At 45.6% G+C, this 21,608-nt stretch overlaps 2 protein-coding genes across 2 annotated transcripts; both read right to left on the reverse strand.

Moving 5' to 3' along the window:
- Positions 1–15,980: 15,980 nt before the first annotated feature.
- Positions 15,981–18,146, reverse strand: LOC141027901 (F-box protein PP2-B11-like). Its single transcript, XM_073505506.1, has 3 exons — positions 17,203–18,146; positions 16,981–17,105; positions 15,981–16,631 (listed from the first exon to the last, which is right to left on the reverse strand). The coding sequence occupies exons 1-3, from the start codon at positions 17,476–17,478 to the stop codon at positions 16,106–16,108; spliced, it is 927 nt and encodes a 308-aa protein (XP_073361607.1). The 5' UTR covers positions 17,479–18,146; the 3' UTR covers positions 15,981–16,105.
- Positions 18,147–19,114: 968 nt separating this feature from the next.
- LOC141027902 (basic leucine zipper 19-like) lies at positions 19,115–19,871 on the reverse strand. Its single transcript, XM_073505507.1, has one exon. It carries the CDS (start codon positions 19,798–19,800, stop codon positions 19,213–19,215), a length of 588 nt encoding a protein of 195 aa, XP_073361608.1. The 5' UTR covers positions 19,801–19,871; the 3' UTR covers positions 19,115–19,212.
- Between the last annotated feature and the right edge of the window lie 1,737 nt (positions 19,872–21,608).

Consider the following 21,608-nt stretch of genomic DNA (forward strand, 5'->3'; position numbering starts at 1 on the left):
TAAAAAATTCTAATGGCGTGATGCTAGTAGCGCAACTGTAATACGCCATTAGTAGTCAAAACAGGTGCGCTACTAGCAGGCCTTTTCCTAGTAGTGGGGCATGTATGGCTAGTATCTGACGTGTGACGTGTGTCTGTGCATTGTATGGGCAATGTCCGACTAGTGTATGGCATGTGTGGTGTGTGTCTGGGCATTGTATGGGCAATGTCCCACTAATGTATGGCCTATGTGGTGTGTGTCTGGGCAATGTACGAGTAGTGTATGGCCTGTGTGCGTGTGTCAACACTGGTCGCCGTGCTCTGGCCGTAGTCCTCGCAGCCGCGCCACCGGAGCTCGCGTGCAGGCCGTCGTAGACGCGTGCGGGCGTGCGGCCCGCCGCAGCCGCGTGCCGGTAGCTAGCTGCCGCTGGCCGCACGCATGCTTGCCTTGCGTGCTAGCTAGCCAGCCGCTGGCTGCGTGCGTGCATGCACAACTGGCCTTCGCGCGCATGCCGCCAGAGCTCGCCGCCTCACTGCCGCTGCTGCTTGCGATGGACGTCCGCTGCCGTGCTCTAGCGAGTTCGCACACAAGGTGTTTGTCGAAAGGACCGAAAAGTAGGAAGAAAAAATTACTGTACGTGAAAGGAGTCAAAACGGACATGCCTGATCACTGCTGGGGAGCTTCCGTGGACGTTTGAGGGACCAAATCAGCTAGGTCAGGCTGTAAATGCTCTTACACCTCATATTGTGTGCCAGTCGGGATTTCCATCACTTGGCCTGTCGGCAGTCAATTCTCCCAGCAGTCCAACGACCTTCATGGGGACGTTAGAGGCTTAGAGCTCCACTACGCACTAAAGACCAAGCGTTATTGACTGCCTCCACTAGGTGTTTAAGACGTATGTTATCACTTGTAATGGGCATGAAATTGCAGGTATTCAGGCCCTGTTTGGTTCGGCTGTGGATTTCTAAAAGCAGCTGTGAAAAATCTGCTATTGAAAAACAGCTGTAGAAAATCTGATGTGAAAAAGATGTAGGTCATTTGGCAAAACAGCTGATACAGCTTTTTCAGATTTTGGTCCGCAGCGGAATCAGATTTTGGAAAGCACGTCCTGAGCTGCTTCCGCTTTTGGTTCAGATTTTGGCAGCAGATTTCTGGAATCGGATTCTGCTGGGTTCGCCCTTTGGTTCAGATTCTGTTGCACGGCAGCGGAATCCGTCGATAAAAGCTGAACCAAACAGGTTATACTCCGGAGCATTGATGACCAGCCGTTGTAGCTCCGGTGCATGGCTTACTCTATATAAGCCTGTCTGGAACCCTGGGTCGAGGGTTCCAAACATTTGTAATCACACGTTACGCAAGAGAGACAACACGGCAAACAAGAAATATGGTATTACCTTCACCGCGGAGGACCTCAACCTGTATACATTCTTGTGTACTCCCATTTACACTTTGGTAGTTCTACGCTCCATAGTCCATACACACCCCTCGCTCTATTGTCAGGATTATATCCACGACGCATTTGGAAATGTGAGAGATTCGTGAATATTCTCCTAGTCAAGACACCAAAGGAAAGACCAAATGCTAGAGTTACCATTAGAAATTTGGAAATGACAAGTTTTAGGCATGCCAGGCCAGAGAGCAAAAAGGCAGATTTAGGGGATGTCGTGGGAATGATTCCGACAATAGAGAGGGGTAGTGTAAGGGAGCATGATCTATCGAGATGCAAATGGGTGACACGGTGGTTTTAGAAAGTTCAGGCCTCTCACGGTGGAGATAACAGTCCTACATCTCGTGCTCCGGAGAGGCTTTGTTTTCGTCTAAGTATGTATCTGGAGATTACAATGTGAGAGAGAGAGGAACGGATCCCCATGCCCGAGCTAAATCCTGAGACTAATAGTGAGAGAGATGAGAGCGAGGGGAAGAATGAGGGCCTGCCTCCTTAGCTACGTGGTGGGGGTGGCTTACATAGAGTGCGTCACCCCCTCACCTCTTATGTTACAAAGTGGGGCATGAATGTCATAATGTCAGCCCACTACGAAACCTCCACTATGAGAATGATGCTTCGACTGCCTTGTCGACTGTTGGTCTTCGCATATCTGAGTGAGTCATACGGCCGAGTGGTTGACTGTCATCCGAGTGGATAGTATGTCTGTATGAGATTTATCTGGACCCACCTCATGTGTGGACCCCATGCTTTATGATATTTCGACCCTTCTTGGGCCTACCTGTTATGTGTATCCCCAACATTAGCTCCCGAATTGATTGAGATTTTGTAGTACGAGTTTGTGAAATACACAATTTGGCCCGAGTGATTACGGAAATACTCAGTACCTGTCATCGTGCTTTCGAACAACCAAGGCTTGAACAGAATCTCAATGGATTATGGCACTACGCTTCCCGATTGATCTGGGGTAAGCGGCCGCGAGGAGAAACTTGGTAACAGTCGTTCATATCTCGAAAGAGGTTAACTCATGATCCGAGTATGGAAGTGTCATTAAATCTAGGCAACCAGATTGACGCATGGACCACTCTCTTAGAGAGGTGCCATTCTTATCCCAGAGGAACGTCAATAGTAGTCGGTTCTAGATCCAAACTTATGAGTTTCATGCTTTGAGTCCTAGAAGAAGGCTCACAACGGGTCCGCGGAGGAGCATTAAACTCGCCTTATAGCAAAACTTTTCTGAGTGATTTGGAGCTGGTCCTGCGCCGAGTAACTGATTACTCGGAATTTTGTTCTATGGGTGCGCGAGGTGTAGTCCCTGAGACTCGGACTGATTGCTGGTAGCCGGTTGGAGTCTATAGGGTTTGCTGTACTTGAATGTTGTTGTTGGATTTGCTCGAGCAGATGTTTCTTCTTGAGTTCTCTTCTAGTGGGGGCATGCTGAGTGCATGCACCCACTGGGTGTAGTCCCCGAGCCTCTGTCGGACTAGATGAGTCTGGCAGAGGATTCAAGTCTCCTCCTGAACCTCCATGCAGCTGGCACGGTAAATATCTTTTAGTCTGAAATTGAGTGAATCACACGGATCTTCATGCGCTTGGAGCGGTAAATAAGTTCAGCCTGGAGCTGAATCTGTCGGAATGATCTTCGTGCACTCGGGCACGGTAAATAAATTCAGCCTAGAACTGGGTCAAGCAGGCGAATCATCATGCACTCGACACAATGAATGAATTCGGCCACAAAACTGCTGACTGTAGGAAAAAGCTAGACACTCCAGGGAGTAATCGTTCCAGTAGGACTTATTACATTTACCGTTAGCTTTTGCTCTTGCGAACCAGACGATCGGGTTGGAGACGAAGAGTGAGCATTAGGTATTGAGCATATTTTATGAAGAAGTAGAAAGCTGAGTGAGGAACATGCCGACTGGCGGCGCGCCCATAGGTTTAGCCCCCAAATCGGTTGAGGTTTTGTAGAACGAGTTTGTGATAGACACAATTTGGCCCAAGTGATTACGGAAATACTCGGTACCCGTCATCGTTCTCTCAAACAACCAAGGTTTGAACAGAATCTCAACGGATTTTGGACTATTTGTTTTCCGATTGATCGGATTGGGTTGATTGTTGTGCAAAATTGGGTGGCATTCATATGTCTCCCGGGAGAGATTGACTAGAGGTCGAGTGAGGACATGTCATGAAAACCCGAGTGACGACACCGGCGCGTGGTCTGATTCTCCGGAGAGATGCCACCCACTATCCCAGGGGAACGCCATCGCAGGTCATCTCCGAGTCCAAGTTTATGAGGCACGCTCCTTGGAGCCTAGACAAAGGGCCAAATTAACCCGCGACGGGCGTCGAGCTTATCCATGCGATCCTGAAGGTGACTTCAGTCGGGTGTTTTACGTGTCCGAGTGCACGGAGACCCTTGGAGGGTGGTCGGTCGGACCGACATGTGTCCTTTAGGAAAGGCATAATAATAAATCGTGCATGCCCACGCAGAAGTAGTTATGTCGCGGTTAGTGGGGAAAGTGGGGCACTGCGAGGAAAAACTTGGTGGCACTCGTATATCTCCCAGAGGAGATAGACTAGTGGTCCGAGGTGGACGTGTCATGAAAACCCGAGTGGCGAGGCTAGTGTGTGGACTGACTCTCCGGAGAGAAGCCACTCATCATCCCGAGGGAACACCAGCACATGCTATCTCCAAGTCCAAGTTTGTGAAACTGATGCCTTGGAGCCTAGAAGAAGGGCCAAGTGTATCCGTGATAACCCACAAGTATAGGGGATCGCAACAGTTTTCGAGGGTAGAGTATTCAAGCCAAATTTATTAATTCGACACAAGGGGAGCCAAAGAATATTCTCAAGTATTAGCAGTTGAGTTGTTAATTCAACCACACCTGGATAACTTAATATCTGCAGCAAAGTATTTAGTAGCAAAGTAATATGATAGTAGTGGTAACGGTAACAAAAGTAACGGTAGCAAAAGTAATATTTTTGGTGTTTTGTAGTGATTTTAACAGTAGCAACAGAAAAGTAAATAAGCAAAGAACAATATATGAAAAGCTCGTAGGCATTGGATCGGTGATGGAGAATTATGCCGGATGCGGTTCATCATGTAACAATCATAATATAGGGTGATACAGAACTAGCTCCAATTCATCAATGTAATGTAGGCATGTATTTCGAATATAGTCATACGTGCTTATGGAAAAGAACTTGCATGGCATCTTTTGTCCTACCCTCCCGTGGCAGCGGGGTCCTAGCGGAAAAGTAAGGGATATTAAGGCCTCGTTTTAATAGAGTACTGGAACAAAGCATTAGCACATAGTGAATACATGAACTCCTCAAACTATGGTCATCACCGGAAGTGGTCCCGATTATTGTCACTTCGGGGTTGCCGGATCATAACACATAGCAGGTGACTATAGACTTGCAAGATAGGATCAAGAACTCACATATATTCATGAAAACATAATAGGTTCAGATCTAAAATCATGGCACTCGGGCCCTAGTGACAAGCATTAAGCATAGCAAAGTCATAGCAACATCAATGTCAGAACATAGTGGATACTAGGGATCAAACCCTAACAAAACTAACTCGATTACATGATAGATCTCATCCAACTCATCACCGTCCAGCAAGCCTACGATGGAATTACTCACGCACGCCGGTGGGCATCATGAAATTGGTGATGGAGGATGGTTGATGATGACGATGGCGACGAATCCCCCTCTCTGGAGCCCCGAACAGACTCCAGATCAGCCCTCCCGAGAGGTTTTAGGGCTTGGCGGCGGCTCCGTATCGTAAAACGCGATGAATCCTTCTCTCTGATTTTTTTCTCCCCGAAAGAAAATATATAGAGTTGGAGTTGAGGTCGGAGGAGCTCCAGGGGGCCCATGAGGTAGGGGCGCGCCCTAGGGGGGGGGGCGCCCCCCACCCTCTTGGCTAGGGTGTGGGCCCCCTGGTCTTCATCTTTTGCAAGGATTTTTTATTATTTCCAAATAGACGTTCTGTGGAGTTCCAGGTCATTCCGAGTTCTTTTGTTTCTGCACATAAATAACACCATGGAAAGTCTGCTGAAAACAACGTCAGTCCGGGTTAGTTCCATTCAAATCATGCAAGTTAGAGCCCAAAACAAGGGCAAAAGTGTTTGGAAAAGTAGATACGACAGAGACGTATCAACTCCCCCAAGCTTAAACCTTTGCTTGTCCTCAAGTAATTCAGTTGACAAACTGAAAGTGATAAAGAAAAACTTTTACAAACTCTGTTTGCTCTTGTTGTTGTAAATATGTAAAGCCAGCATTCAAGTTTTCAGCAAAGATTATGACTAACCACATTTGCAATAACTCTTAGGTCTCATGTTTACTCATATCAATAGCATAATCAACTAGCGAGCCATAATAATAAATCTCGGATGACAACACTTTCTCAAAACAATCATGATATGATATAACAAGATGGTATCTCGCTAGCCCTTTCTGAGACCGCAAAACATAAATGCAGAGCACCTTTAAAGATCAAGGACTGACTAGACATTGTAACATGGTAAAAGAGATCCAGTCATAGTCATACCCAATATAAATTAATAGTAATGAATGCAAATGACACCTGTGCTCTCCAGCTAGTGCTTTTTAATAAGAGGGTGATGACTCAACATAAAAGTAAATAGATAGGCCCTTCGCAGAGGGAAGCAGGGATTTGTAGAGGTGCCAGAGCTTGGTTTTGAAATAGAGATAAATAATATTTTGAGCGGCATACTTTCATTGTCAACATAACAACCAAGAGATGGCGATATCTTCCATGCTACACACATTATAGGCGGTTCCCAAACAGAATGGTAAAGTTTATACTCCCCCTCCACCAACAAGCATCAATCCATGACTTGCTCGAAACAACGAGTGTCTCCAACTAACAACAATCCCAGGGGGAGTTTTGTTTGCAATTATTTTGATTTAGTTTGCATAAAGCATGGGACTGGGCATCCCAGTGACCAGCCATTTTCTCGTGAGTGAGGAGCAGAGTCCACTCCTCTTGAGAATAACCCGCCTAGCATGGAAGATACGGACATCCCTAGTTGATACATGAGTTATTCGAGCATACAAAACATAATTTCATTTGAAGGTTTGGAGTTTGGCACATACAAATTTACTTGAAACGGCAGGTAGATACCGCATATAGGAAGGTATAGTGGACTCATATGAAATAACTTTGGGGTTTAAGGGATTGGATGCACAAGCAGTATTCCCGCTTAGTACAAGTGAAGGCTAGCAAAAGACTAGGAAGCGACCAACTAGAGAGCGACAACGGTCATGAACATACATTAAAATTAATAAACATTGAGTACAAGCATGAGTAGGATATAATCCACCATGAACATAAATATCGTGAAGGCTATGTTGATTTGTTTCAACTACATGCTTGAACATGTGCCAAGTCAAGTCACTTAAATCATTCAAAGGAGGATACCACCCCATCATACCACAGCACAACCATTTTAATAGCATGTTGGCACGCAAGGTAAACCATTATAACTCATAGCTAATCAAGCATGGCATGAGCAACTATGATCTCTAATTGTCATTGCAAACATGTTTATTCATAATAAGCTGAATCAGGAACGATGAACTCATCATATTTACAAAAACAAGAGAGGTCAAGTTCATACCAGCTTTTCTCATCTCAGTCAGTCCATCATATATAGTCATAATTGCCCTTCACTTGCACGACTGAACGATGTGAATAATAATAAGAGTGCATGTGCATTGGACTAAGCTGGAATCTGCGAGCATTCAATAAACAGGAGAAGACAAGGCAATATGGGCTCTTGGTTAAATCAACAATAATGCATATAAGAGCCACTTCAACAATTTAATCATGGTCTTCTCCTATCGACCCCCAAAGAAAAGAAATAAAACTATTTACACGGGAAAGCTCCCAACAAGCAAAAGAAGAACGGGAAATATTTTTGGGTTTTCTTTTTAATTATTACTACTACAGCAAGAAAAGTAAACTAGCTAGAAGCTATTACTAATTTTTTGGTTTTTCTTAAGGTTTATTAAACACACAAGAAGAAAGCAGGAAAAAGAAAAATAAACTAGCATGGATATTACAGTGAAAAAGTATGAGCACCGACATCTAGCAATGAGTGTGTCTAAACATAAATGTAATGTCAGTGAGAAATACGTACTCCCCCAAGCTTAGGCTTTTGGCCTAAGTTGGTTCATTGCCACGGGTGGCCTGGCGGATACCCGTAGGTGTAGCTGGGGTCGTACTGAGATGCAGCGGTTATCGCCTCTTGAGCTGCAGCGTGGCGGCGAGCTGCCTCCGCCCTCCTCTCGTACTCATCTGCCTCCTCTGGTAATAAAATGTCTTCCTTTTGCCTGGTAATCAAAGAAGACAGGAGCAGGGAGAGTAATACGGACAGCATGACGTCTGTCAAAGATTAAGCGATATCGGAGAGGTGATTCATTCCTCTCGACAAACTGGTGGTAGACCATAGAATTATAGTCTAAATAAGTAGGAGGCAACTCAATATCATCCTCATGAACGTCCACACCAAGAAAATCAGCTAAGCGGGTTGCATAAATTCCTCCAAAGAAATCTCCATTAAATCTATTATGATGCAACCTACGTGCAACAATGGCTCCCAAATTATAAGATTTGTCTCCTAACACAACACTCCTAAGAATACTAAGGTCAGGCACACACATATGACATGCTTCATCTTTACCATTTATGCACCTACCTATGAAGAGAGCAAAATAATGTATAGCAGGAAAATGAATGCTCCCTATGGTAGCTTGTGCTATATCTCTAGATTCCCCCACGGTTATACCAACAAGAAAGTTTCTAAATTCAGATTTAGGGGTTCACTAACACTATCCCATTGTGGAAGTTTGCAAGCAGAAGTAAAATCCTCTAAGTCCATGGTATAAGATTTTTCACAAAGATCAAACAGGACAGTTGGAGAATTACGTGAAGATGAAAATTCAAACCTCCTCACAAATGTACTAGTGAGATAGTGGTACTGGCGGCATTTGTCTGCCTCGAAGCTCACAAGATCAGCGTGACGCAAATATGCGTTAAATTCTTCCTTGATTCCCGCTCGATCCATAAAATTTTCTGAAGGCCATTCACAGGGCCGCACTGGAGCGTCCCTTGGTGGCTCCTTGTCAGCATCACGCATTGCAAGCCCGGGTCCTTGCTTCCTTGAAGAACCACCTTGGAACATTTTCCTAAGCATATTTCTTCCTCTGAAAAATTTCTGAAATTTTTAGTAACTTCAAACAAAAGTGAACCAAGCTCAACAAAATTGATAGCAACTACTCCTACAAGTGCCTAGAGCCTATATCATGCATTAGAAATACTTGGAACCATATAAATTTGACATGCAAGCTCAAGAACATGGTCGCCTAGGAAGCACAAATTTGCAATGAATAAAGCACTAGAACAAAAACTAGTTGGACCAATGGAGGAGTCACATACCAAGGAACAATCTCCCCAAGCAGTTTTGTGAGAGGTGCTTTGAGCAAGGAGATCGAAAATCGCAGCAAAATGAGCTAGAACTCGTGCTTGAGCTGGATATTGGTGTTTGTGGGAGGAAGAAGGAGTGTGTGGGTGCAGGAATAAGTGGAGGAGGGCCACCGTGGGCCCACGAGGCAGGGGGACGCGCCCAGGGGGGTAGGGCGCGCCCTCCACCCTCGTGGTCAGGTGCTTGCCCCTCCTGCTGTGTTCTCAGTGCCAGATATTCTCAAATATTTTAGAAAAAATCATGTTCCATTTTCAGGGCATTTGGAGAACTTTTATTTTTGGGGTATTTTTATATTGCACGGATAAATCAGAAAACAGACAGAAAAATACTATTTTTACTTTATTTCAACTAAATAACAGAAAGTAGAAAGAGGGTACAGAAGGTTGTGCCTTCTAGTTTCATCCATCTCATGCTCATAAAAAAGAATCCACTAACAAGGTTGATCAGGTCTTGTTAACAAACTCATTCCGAATAACATGAAACCGGAGAAATTTCGAATAACACTATGTTACCTCAACGGGGATATGCACATCCCCAATAATAAGAATATCATATTTCTTCTTGACAGTGGGAAGAGGAAATTCAAAACCTCCAAATATAATCGATGGAATTTTTCCAATAGAGTTGATACTATGAACTTGAGGTTGTTTCCTCGGAAAGTGTACCGTATGCTCATTACCATTAACATGAAAAGTGACATTGCCTTTGTTGCAATCAATAACAGCCCCTGCAGTATTCAAAAAGGGTCTTCCAAGAATAATAGACATACTATCGTCCTCGGGAATATCAAGAATAACAAAGTCCGTTAAAATAGTAACGTTTGCAACTACAACAGGCACATCCTCACAAATACCGACAGGTATAGCAGTTGATTTATCAGCCATTTGCAAAGATATTTCAGTAGGCGTCAACTTATTCAAGTCAAGTCTACGATATAAAGAGAGAGGCATAACACTAACGCCGGCTCCAAGATCACATAAAGCAGTTTTAACATAATTTTTTTAATGGAGCATGGTATAGTAGGTACTCCTGGATCTCCAAGTTTCTTTGGTATTCCACCCTTAAAAGTATAATTAGCAAGCATGGTAGAAATTTCAGCTTCCGGTATCTTTCTTTTATTAGTGACAATTTCTTTCATGTACTTAGCATAAGGATTCATTTTGAGCATATCAGTTAATCGCATACGCAAAAAGATAGGTCTAATCATTTCAGCAAAGCGCTCAAAATCCTCATCATCCTTTTTCTTGGATGGTTTGGGAGGAAAAGGCATGGGTTTCTGAACCCAAGGTTCTCTTTCTTTACCATGTTTCCTAGCAACAAAGTCTCTCTTATCATAACGTTGATTCTTTGATTGTGGGTTATCAAGATCAACAGCAGGTTCAATTTCTACATCATTGTCATTACTAGGTTGAGCATCATCATGAATATCATCATTAACATTTTCATTAGGTTCATGTTCATTACCAGATTGTGTTTCAGCATCAGAAATAGAAATGTCATTTGGATTCTCAGGTGGTTCAGCAATAGGTTCACTAGAAGCATGCAAAGTCCTATCATTTTTCTTTTTCTTCTTTTTAGAAGGACTAGGTGCATCAATATTATTTCTCTGAGAATCTTGCTCAATTCTCTTAGGGTGGCCTTCAGGATACAAAGGTTCCTGAGTCATTCTACCAGTTCTAGTAGCCACTCTAACAACATAATCATTTTTCTTACTATTCATTTCATTGAGCAAATCATTTTGAGCTTTAAGTACTTGTTCTACTTGAGTGGTAACCATAGAAGCATGTTTACTAATAAGTTTAAGTTCACCTTTAACTCTAGACATGTAATCACCCAAGTGTTCAAGCGTGTCGGAATTGTATTTCAATTGTCTACCAAAATAAGCATTGAAGTTTTCTTGTTTGACAATAAAATTATCAAACTCTTCTAAGCATTGTCTAGCAGACTTATAGTGAGGAATATCACCTTCATCAAATCTATAGAGAGAATTTACCTTTACTACATGTGTCGGGTTATCAAGACCATGCGTTTCTTCAATAGGTAATGGATTAAGATCATATGTTTCTTCAACAGGCGGTAAATTAAGACCGTGTATTTCTTCAATAGGAGGTAAATTCTTAACATCTTCAGCTTTTATACCTTTTTCTTTCATAGATTTCTTTGCCTCTTGCATATCTTCAGGACTGAGAAATAGAACGCCTCTCTTCTTCGGAGTTGGTTTAGGAATAGGCTCAGGAATTGGCTCAGGAGCTGGCTCAGGAAGTGTCCAATTATTTTCATTTGTCAACATATTATTCAATAGAATTTCAACTTCATCCGGTGTTCTTTCCCTGAAAACAGAACCAACACAACTATCCAGGTAATCTCTGGAAGCATCGGTTAGTCCATTGTAAAAGATATCAAGTATTTCATTTTTCTTGAGAGGATGATCAGGCAAAGCATTAAGTAACTTGAGAAGCCTCCCCCAAGCTTGTGGGAGACTCTCTTCTTCAATTTGCACAAAGTTGTATATTTCCCTCAAAGCAGCTTGTTTCTTATGAGCAGGGAAATATTTAGCAGAGAAGTAATAAATCATATCCTGGGGACTACGCACACAACCAGGATCAAGAGAATTAAACCATATCTTAGCATCACCCTTTAATGAGAACGGAAATATTTTAAGGATATAAAAATAGCGAGATCTCTCATCATTAGTGAACAGGGTGGCTATATCATTTAATTTAGTAAGATGTGCCACAACAGTTTCAGATTCATAGCCATGAAAAGGATCAGATTCAACCAAAGTAATTACATCAGGATCAACAGAGAATTCATAATCCTTATCAGTAACACAGATAGGTGAAGTAGCAAAAGCAGGGTCAGGTTTCATTCTATAATTAAGAGATTGCTGCTTCCATTTAGCTAATAACCTCTTGAGTTCATATCTATCTTTGCAAGCTAAAATAGCTAAAGAAGCTTCTTTATCAAAAACATAACCCTCAGGAATAACAGGCAAGTCTTCATCATCACTTTCATCAATATAATCAGTTTCAATAATTTCTTTCTCTCTAGCCCTAGCAATTTGTTCATCAAGAAATTCACCAAGTGGCACAGTAGTATCAAGCATAGAAGTAGTTTCATCATAAGTATCATGCATAGCAGAAGTGGCATCATCAATAACATGCGACATATCAGAACGAATAGCAGAAGCAGGTTTAGGTGTCGCAAGCTTACTCAAAACAGAAGGTGAATCAAGTGCAGAGCTAGATGGCAGTTCCTTACCTCCCCTCGTAGTTGAGGGATAAATTGTTGCCTTAGCGTCTTTCAAGTTCTTCATAGTGACCAGCAGATATAAATCCCAAGTGACTCAAAGAATAGAGCTATGCTCCCCGGCAACGGCGTCAGAAAATAGTCTTGATAACCCACAAGTATAGGGGATCGCAACAGTTTTCGAGGGTAGAGTATTCAACCCAAATTTATTAATTCGACACAAGGGGAGCCAAAGAATGTTCTCAAGTATTAGCAGTTGAGTTGTCAATTCAACCACACCTGGATAACTTAATATCTGCAGCAAAGTATTTAGTAGCAAAGTAATATGATAGTAGTGGTAACGGTAACAAAAGTAACGGTAGCAAAAGTAATATTTTTGGTGTTTTGTAGTGATTGTAACAGTAGCAACGGAAAAGTAAATAAGCAAAGAACAATATATGAAAAGCTCGTAGGCATTGGATCGGTGATGGAGAATTATGCCGGATGCGGTTCATCATGTAACAATCATAACATAGGGTGACACAGAACTAGCTCCAATTCATCAATGTAATGTAGGCATGTATTCCGAAGATAGTCATACGTGCTTATGGAAAAGAACTTGCATGACATCTTTTGTCCTACCCTCCCGTGGCAGCGGGGTCCTAGCGGAAAAGTAAGGGATATTAAGGCCTCCTTTTAATAGAGTACCGGAACAAAGCATTAGCACATAGTGAATACATGAACTCCTCAAACTATGGTCATCACCGGGAGTGGTCCCGATTATTGTCACTTCGGGGTTGCCGGATCATAACACATAGCAGGTGACTATAGACTTGCAAGATATGATCAAGAACTCACATATATTCATGAAAACATAATAGGTTCAGATCTAAAATCATGGCACTCGGGCCCTAGTGACAAGCATTAAGCATAGCAAACTCATAGCAACATCAATCTCAGAACATAGTGGATACTAGGATCAAACCCTAACAAAACTAACTCGATTACATGATAGATCTCATCCAACCCATCACCGTCCAGCAAGCCAACGATGGAATTACTCACGCACGGCGGTGAGCATCATGAAATTGGTGATGGAGGATGGTTGATGATGACGATGGCGACGAATCCCCCTCTCCGGAGCGCCGAACGGACTCCAGATCAACCCTCCCGAGAGGTTTTAGGGCTTGGCGGCGGCTCCGTATCGTAAAACGCGATGAATCCTTCTCTCTGATTTTTTCTCCCCGAAAGCAAATATATAGAGTTGGAGTTGAGGTTGGAGGAGCTCCAGGGGGCCCACGAGGTAGGGGGCGCGCCCTGGGGGGGGGGGGGGAGAGGGGGGCGCCCCCACCCTTGTGGCTAGGGTGTGGGCCCCCTGGTCTTCATCTTTTGCAAGGATTTTTATTATTATTTCCAAATAGACGTTCCGTGGAGTTTCAGGTCATTCCGATAACTTTTGTTTCTGCAGATAAATAACACCATGGAAAGTCTGCTGAAAACAGCGTCAGTCCGGGTTAGTTCCATTCAAATCATGCAAGTTAGAGTCCAAAACAAGGGCAAAAGTGTTTGGAAAAGTAGATATGACGGAGACGTATCAATCCGTAGAGGAGCGTCGGTTTCACCTTTTTGCAGTCCTGAAGATGACTCCAGGTAATGATTTGGGCGATCATCAAAGTGGATGATGCTGCCCTTATATCGGCGGACCGAGCAAGTATGTTTAGAAAAATATTCCTGACGTGCTCAACAGATTGATCAAGTGGGCGTAACCCCTGAGGGTGGCACAACCCTTGGCTGTGGCGCAGCCCCCGTGTGATGCTCGAAAGAGGTAAGCCCGCTACAGAGTGCGATATGGGGTTTGATCATATGAGTAACTAAGTCGTTCCCACGTTGGGGATATAGTGGTGAAGACGTGTCCAACTAATGGCGGCACGGGGGGGGGGGGGGGTTCGAGTGGTGAGGACGTGGCCAACCGAGTGGCGACGCGCGGGGCAGCGAAGTGGTGAGGAGGTGTCTCACCGAGTGGCGACCCGCAGGGTGGCCAAGTGGTGAAAAGGTGTCTCACCGAGTGACGATGCGCGGGGCAGCCAAAGTGAAGGTGCGTCCTGCTGAGCGGCAACGTGCAGGCGACCGAGTGACGACGCGCGGGGCGGCCAAGTGGAGAAGACATGTCCAGCCAAGTGACGACGCGCGGGGCGGTCAAAGTGAAGGCGTGTCCAGCTGAGCGTCAACGTGCGGGCGACCGAGTGACGACGCCCGGGGCGGCCGAGTGGAGAAGACTTGTCCAACCAAGTGGTGACGTGCGGGGCGGTCAAAGTGAAGGTGCGTCGCCATCGGTTGGTCACGTCCTCACAAATCGGCTGCCCCCGCGCGTCACCATCGGTTGGTCACGTCCTCACCACTCAGCCACCCCATGCATCACCACTTGGCTGGACACGTAGTCCTTCACTCGGTCGCCCCGCGTGTCGTCACTCGGTCACCCCGCGCATCGTCACTCGGCCGCCCGTGTGTGAGAGGTTCGAGGACGGCATCGAGGCCGGAGACGACGACTGGCGGACGGCGCCGGTGTCGATGTATGGAAGCGCGACGTCGGCGTCGTAGATGGAGTCCGACACGATGGGTGGACGGCGTCGGTGTCAATGCGTGGAAGCGCGACGTCGGCGTCGTAGATGGAGTCAGAGACGACGGGTGGATGGCACCGACGTTCGTGCGTGGGGGCACGGCGATGGAGTCGCAACAAGGCCGGAGATGACAACGCGTGGACGGCGTCGCTTCATCGTCTGGGAGCAGAACCAGCAATCAGAACATCGCTTTCGCCGCTTCTTCTCCTTATGATTATTGATCACGCATGGGTGATGTCAGAAGGAAAAGATCAACCCATTGTTAGATAATTAATTCAAAGAAAGACTAGATCAAATGGATACTTCCCTGATCCTTTTGTTTGTATGCATGGCGCGATGGCCAGAATTCGAGCAGCCAATCTCTCTCGCGATGGTCGTCGATCTGCTGCCGAAAATTGATGAAAAACCATTTGCACCATGGCTCGACAGACGTCATGCCCCACGGTCCCCACGGTGGGCGCCAACTGTCGTGGGAACAGATCTGACAGTAGAGATTAGGGGTACGTATGAGAGGGCAGTGCCTAGCTACGACGAGGTTGTACACTCGGATTTACGAGTTCAAGCCCCTCTCGGAAGAGGTAACGACCCTACGTCTCGGTGCCGCGGGAGCTTGTTATCTGGAGTGTTAAGTTACAGGGGGTGCAAACTCTTGTGCAGGAGCAGAGGGGCGGCTTATATAGAGTCCGCTGGCCCCTCTTGAATGCCCCGTTACCCAAGGGTTCGATGGAGAAGTAAAGGGTGAGAGCGTTACTAGTAACGTCTGTAATTGGTGTTCTTTATGATGGCGAACTGATCTCCTGACTGTTGCTATCCCAGGGTGACTCTAGGTCTTCTGCCTTTGAGTGGTGTCTGGTACTCCGAGTGAATGGGGACAGTCGAGTGGTGGAGAAGTAATCGAGTGTCAAGTGACTTGCACGTTGCGGTCATTCCAGTCGGTGTCCCTTCTCTAACTTTGTAGGTCTTGGATTCCTGTATGTAATACTTTGGATAGGGTATGTAGGTCAGGCCTGGGACCCTTTCCTAGGTACATGTCCTCGTCAGGGGACATAAGTGTTTCCTTTCTGGATAGATGAACTAGGAAAACATTTTACCTTCAAACCTCAAATGCCAAGAAATTATGCTCTTTAATAACTATCCAATTAGATGATGCAATGAGGGCTTTATTCTGGATCTTTGTTGTCAAAACACTAGTTGAACATAAGGCACAAAATTAATTAAGATATCAAGTTAACAACATAGTTGCAAATTGCAATACAGACACAAACAAACTTCACAATACTACTGAATTTATCTATCTAAGCAGCATCCACATGCTTTCAACTCTCCATTGCTGTCGGCCTAACCTCGATCCCCTCTATGATAATCTGGCACCCGTGCGACCCTGTCAACCCTCTGAACTCAATGGACACATTGCTCTCGTTTCCTTCCAGACACTGCTCGTCCAACTGTATTCTGATCTCTTGCTCTACCCACCGTCCGTCACTCCTCACGCTCACGCCATCAGGTTTCAGCCGTCGCTTCCGACTTTGATTCTTCTCGGTCATGGCTACTAATGCGGACGACGATGACGATCCATCAAGTTCCCAGTCCCAGTCCCATAACGGAGATCGCGAGTAGTTATGAGGCACCAGATGGTTGCACTCATGGTTGCAGATGGCAGCGGCAGAGGACGCTGTAGCTTCTTGGCTTTGCTTCTGACCGGTGTTTGGAGCTGGCAACCAGTGCACCCTGTATACGAGATAGGCGGCATAGCCTCTACCGACGCCCGGGAGGTTTTTGGTGTTCAAAATGCCATACACGTCCAGCCAGCACAAGTGCGATAGAACAGCCACCTCACGGAATCTACAAGTCAAAAGGGTAAGTCTAAGTTTACGGCAAAAGCAGATCAAACAAACGCTAAAATATGCACACACAAAAAAGTATAAATTGGGCAGACAGGATTCTCATAATCCACCGTAATGTCCAACTCAACCTAAATTATTTGCTTTACTTCCCAATAATCTTTTATACCAGTTACACTAGCGAAGATAATGTAGTTAAAGTTTTGTAGACCCGATCACCTAATTTCACAGTACTTAGCCTAAATTCAGTATGGTGGTGTGCATTTTTTTTAAAAAGAACAATATAGTTGCAAGTATAAAAATTACTGAAATTGTACCGGCAATTATGCGAAATGGCACGAAAACAAAACCTGGAGTGAGGGTGGCAGTGCGACCAGGCGAGGCCTCCGTAGGGGTACCCACTCCATCCATAACACAGAGCTTTCGCCGGTATCATGTACTTCTTGCCGCCGCTACGCCTGTCCAGCGAGAAGCTCTTCTCGCCCGGCCGGTCGATCCATGCCAATGTCATTCGAGATCGATCATTTGATGAATGGTACTAACAATTAAGTCTGCGCAACAGCAAAGATTACCAGCTTGCCGCCGTCGAGAAGGACGGGGGAGTCGCAGAGGCGGGAGAAGAGCTCCTTCTTCGTTTCACCCTCGCGGCGGCCGGCGGTGCCACACCGCGCGAGGATGTCGGCCCAGTCCGCCGGGAGGAAGCTCCCCCAGACCTCGTCGGAGCCGGCGGCCGCCCGGAGCGCGGTGGCGGTGGCCGCCAGCCTGCACGCGTCGCCGGGGGAGGTCAGGGAGGCGACGAGGGCCAGGCAGTCCGCCGGGAGGTCGCAGAGGCCCGTCTCCGTCGCCATGCATACGCGTTGATTAATTTTGCTTGGGTCGATCCTGGCGGGAGCGACGATAAAGACTTTTTGGACCTGGATGCGTCCGTACTACGTTGCTGGTCACTAACACATGGTGTTGCGACGATGACAACATTTCTTGCTCCAGATGCGAGAGTGAGCACATGGTGATCATGGCGTGGCTATGGCCACATAATGACGACATTCGTGAGGCCAACTTGGGTAGAACATATAATTAGTGGACCAGTTCCCTTCTCTCTCTTTTTTCTTCTCACAAAGAAAAGTTCTCTTCTATTTTTTATTTTTTTGCGGATGCTAGAAAGAAAAAGAAAAGGAAAAGGGAAAGAAGAGAGATGCAAAATATATTTAATTACCCTGCCTATTTTATAACTTTTTTTTTGCGGAATCTGTCTACTTTATAACTAGCTCTCTTGTATCTTTACAATTCGAGTACCTTGGGAAGAAATACATACTGTATTTGTTGGATCATAGTCACCTTGTAAACAAAAAAGTGAAATGAAGACATGTAATTTATCCTACGTGCATATCTATGATGTTAAACTTGCACTTCCCCCATGAATGGAAGAACAAGCCAAAAGAAAAAGGTGCAACTTCAGGTTGAGAAAACGGCTGACATAGGGGAAAAATATATAGAGATGAAAATTTCCGCTGAGTATGACTGTTTGACAATTTTTCAGACGCAACTTTGTTCTCATAGTTTGTAAGAAAAGCTGTTGGAGTGGAATCCGCACAAAACATTTTTGGCTTAAAAACTAACACAAATTACATGATTGGTTTGTCTTTGGTTGTGGTACCTCCTTTGGCAATCTTCTCCCTCGGCGGTTGTACCTTCCTCCTCGGCCAGGGGCTCCAATGGACGACTATGAGGGCATATTGTGGATTCTGGTCCCTGCTAGCCTTCTTATACTCTTCACCTTTTATAGTGACCTTTTTGGTAAACAGTGTATTTTTAGCTCGGTAAATAGTGTTTGTTGTTATCATTCAGAAAAAAAACCCATCATGGAAATGGTGTCGGTTTATTTGGGTTTTTCGGTGCGGGTCTTTACATGGTTTCATAATGGGTTGTGATGGACTGGAAAACAAATTGGACTAGAGCGGTGCGGGTTGAGCAAAATTAGGGGGCGAAAAGAAATTGAGCAGATGAAACTGCACATACTGAAATGGTTCTAGTTGACGGGTTCACCCACAGGTTCAATCCACTATTTTTTTTAAAGGTTCAATCCACTCGGTTGGATTGAATGACTCGAATACATTCCCCAAGTCCCCGTCGTGGCCATTTCCGTGCACTGCACCGCCCTGAACTGGCACACGTCATTTCTTTCCTCTATGCCTGGGCTTTTACTTTTGAGGTATGATTTTCCGGTTTGGCGGGTTTTGGCAAATTTGTTTAATTTGTACCCGTTCCAGGTTTGCACTCTGTCATTTTTACAAAACTAGTTTAAATAACACAATATTCCTATACACACGGACCCTTTACGGGCTTTTACGTGATTTTCTTCTAACTAATCTCTCTCACTGAGTCTAGCATTACTCTAAATAACAATTAGTACGATATTTTGGTCCCAATTGACTTTTCTTTCCTGAGTTAGAATCCAATGTAACTATGCTTGAACGGAAATAAAGCTAGCCAAGAAGGCTTTTCATACAAAAAAAAAGATAATGGCATAAAATATATCTCAGAAGGCAACGTATCCAAAGTAAAATTCTAATGCTACTCTTTTACTAATGATGAAAACAAACAGGAGGCTGTTCACAGGTTCGTACGAAGCCACATGAGCTCATCATGACCGGGCCAGCAGAGCCCGGACCGTCGCTCTTGGCCGCGCGCCGCTGGTAAGGGAAGGCGCCGATCTCCCCTTCGATCCTGCCCCTGACGTCGACGAGCAGGCAGCGGAGCCTGGCCGCCTCGGCCTCGAGCGCGGCGTGGTCCTGGACCTTCTTGGTGAGCTGCTCGTTCATAGCCCTGAGACGGGCCGCCTCCTCCTGCAGCACCGCCGTGTGCTCCTTCTTCTTCTCGCGGTACTTGCGCACGGCCGCCCGGTTGCCCGACGGGCGGCGCTTCTTGCTCCGGGAGGTGGCGTGGGCGTCCTCGGGCTCGGTGGGGGAGTCGGCGGCGGCGTCGGAGGAGGCGGAGGCGGCGAACTTGGAGTGGACGTGGTGGCAGGTGTGGCTGTGGGGGAGGTCGTGGGCGGGCGGGTTGCAGGTGTGGGTGTGGGTGCAGCACGCGAGGTGCTCCGCCGCGCCCCCGAGCACGTCGTCGAAGTAGCTGCCCATGGACATGGAGGAGAAGTCCAGGTCCCCGTCGTCCATGGCCGCGATCGATTTGCAGCGACCAGGAGACGCTTAATTAGCCTGTGCTCACGTGACGCTTGCATTTATTGCTTATTTTTTCCCGGGAAGGTGTCGACATGATGGGAAATACTTCAACGTGGACCAGAGGAAGCCACTACCGTTCACAAAAAAAAAAAATGCCAGCGATTTATTCATCTATTTTTGTTTGTCAAAAAGAAGCACCTTTTTTTGCGGGGGTCAAAAAGAAGCACCTGATGCAAACTACTTCGCCCGGGCGAGGAGCCGAGGAGGCGGAGCGGAGTCCTGGGGCAAAAATCCTACACAGTTTTTTTTTGTTCTTTTTTTGCGAAATAAAAATCCTACACAATTAGAGCGTCTACAACCGGACTTGTCAAATCCGGCACCCTATACGCCCGTGGCGTGTTTCAGCCGCGTCTGCGGACGGTGACTCCCCAAATCGCCGCGTCCACCATCGTCAGAGCCATCGTTGTCGTCACCGTCATCGGAGAAGGAAGAGGAGATGACGAATTTGCCCTTGAAGCGCCGGATGACGCGGTCCTGCTTCTGCTTCAGCTTTGCCACCCTCATCGCCTCTCGCTCGGACTACTCAATGCCGAGCCGGAGGTGAAGGAAATATGCCCTAGAGGCAATAATAAAGTTGTTATTTTATATTTCCTTATTCATGATAAAGGTTTATTATTCATGCTAGAATTATATTGATCAGAAACTTAAATACATGTGTGAATACATAAACAAATACCGTGTTCCTAGTAAGCCTTTACTAGACTAGCTCGTTGATCAGAGATGATTAAGGTTTCCTAACCATGGACATGAGTTGTCATTTGATAATGGGATCACATCATTAGGAGAATGATGTGATGGACAAGACTCATCCGTTAGCTTAGCATAATGATCATTCAGTTTTATTATTATTGCTTTCTTCATGTCAAATATATATTCCTTCGACTATGAGATTATGCAACTCTCGGATACCGGAGGAATGTCTTGTGTGCTATCAAACGTCACAACGTAACTGGGTGATCATAAAGATGCTCTATAGGTATCTCCGAAGGTGTTTGTTGAGTTGGCATAGATCGAGATTATGATTTGTCACTCCGAGTATCGGAGAAGTATCTCTGGGCCCTCTCAGTAATACACATCATAAGCTTGCAAGCAAACGACTAAGGAGTTAGTCACGAGGTGATGTATTACGGAACGAGTAAAGAGACTTGCCGGTAACGAGATTGAACTAGGTATGAAGATACCGACGATAGAATCTCGGGCAAGTAACATACGATGAACAAAGGGAATTACGTATGTTGTCATAATGGTTCGACCGATAAAGATCTTCGTAGAATATGTAGGAGCAAATATGGGCATCCAGGTTCCTCTATTGGTTATTGACCGGAGAGGTGTCTCGGTCATGTCTACATAGTTCTCGAACCCGTAGGGTCCGCACGCTTAACGTTCATTGACGATATAGTATTATATGAGTTATATGATTTGGTGGCCGAATGTTGTTCGGAGTCCCGGATGAGATCACGGACATGACAAGGAGTCTCGAAATGGTCGAGAGGTAAAGATTGATATACAGGACGATGGTATCCGGACGCCGGAAGTGTTTCAGAGGGTACCGGATACTTATCGGGTCACCGAAAGAAGTTTCGGGCATCCCCGGCAAAGATATGGGCCTTATGGGCCAAGTGAGGGAACACACCAGGCCACAAGGGGCTGGTGCGCCCCCTATAGGTCCGGCCTAAGGGGAGGGAAAGGAAAGGGGAGGAGGAAAGGAAAGAGTGGAGTTGGACTCCCACTTCCTTCCCTCT

This window comes from Aegilops tauschii, chromosome 7 (assembly GCF_002575655.3).
Source record: "Aegilops tauschii subsp. strangulata cultivar AL8/78 chromosome 7, Aet v6.0, whole genome shotgun sequence".
In the NCBI taxonomy this organism is placed as follows: Eukaryota; Viridiplantae; Streptophyta; class Magnoliopsida; order Poales; family Poaceae; genus Aegilops; species Aegilops tauschii.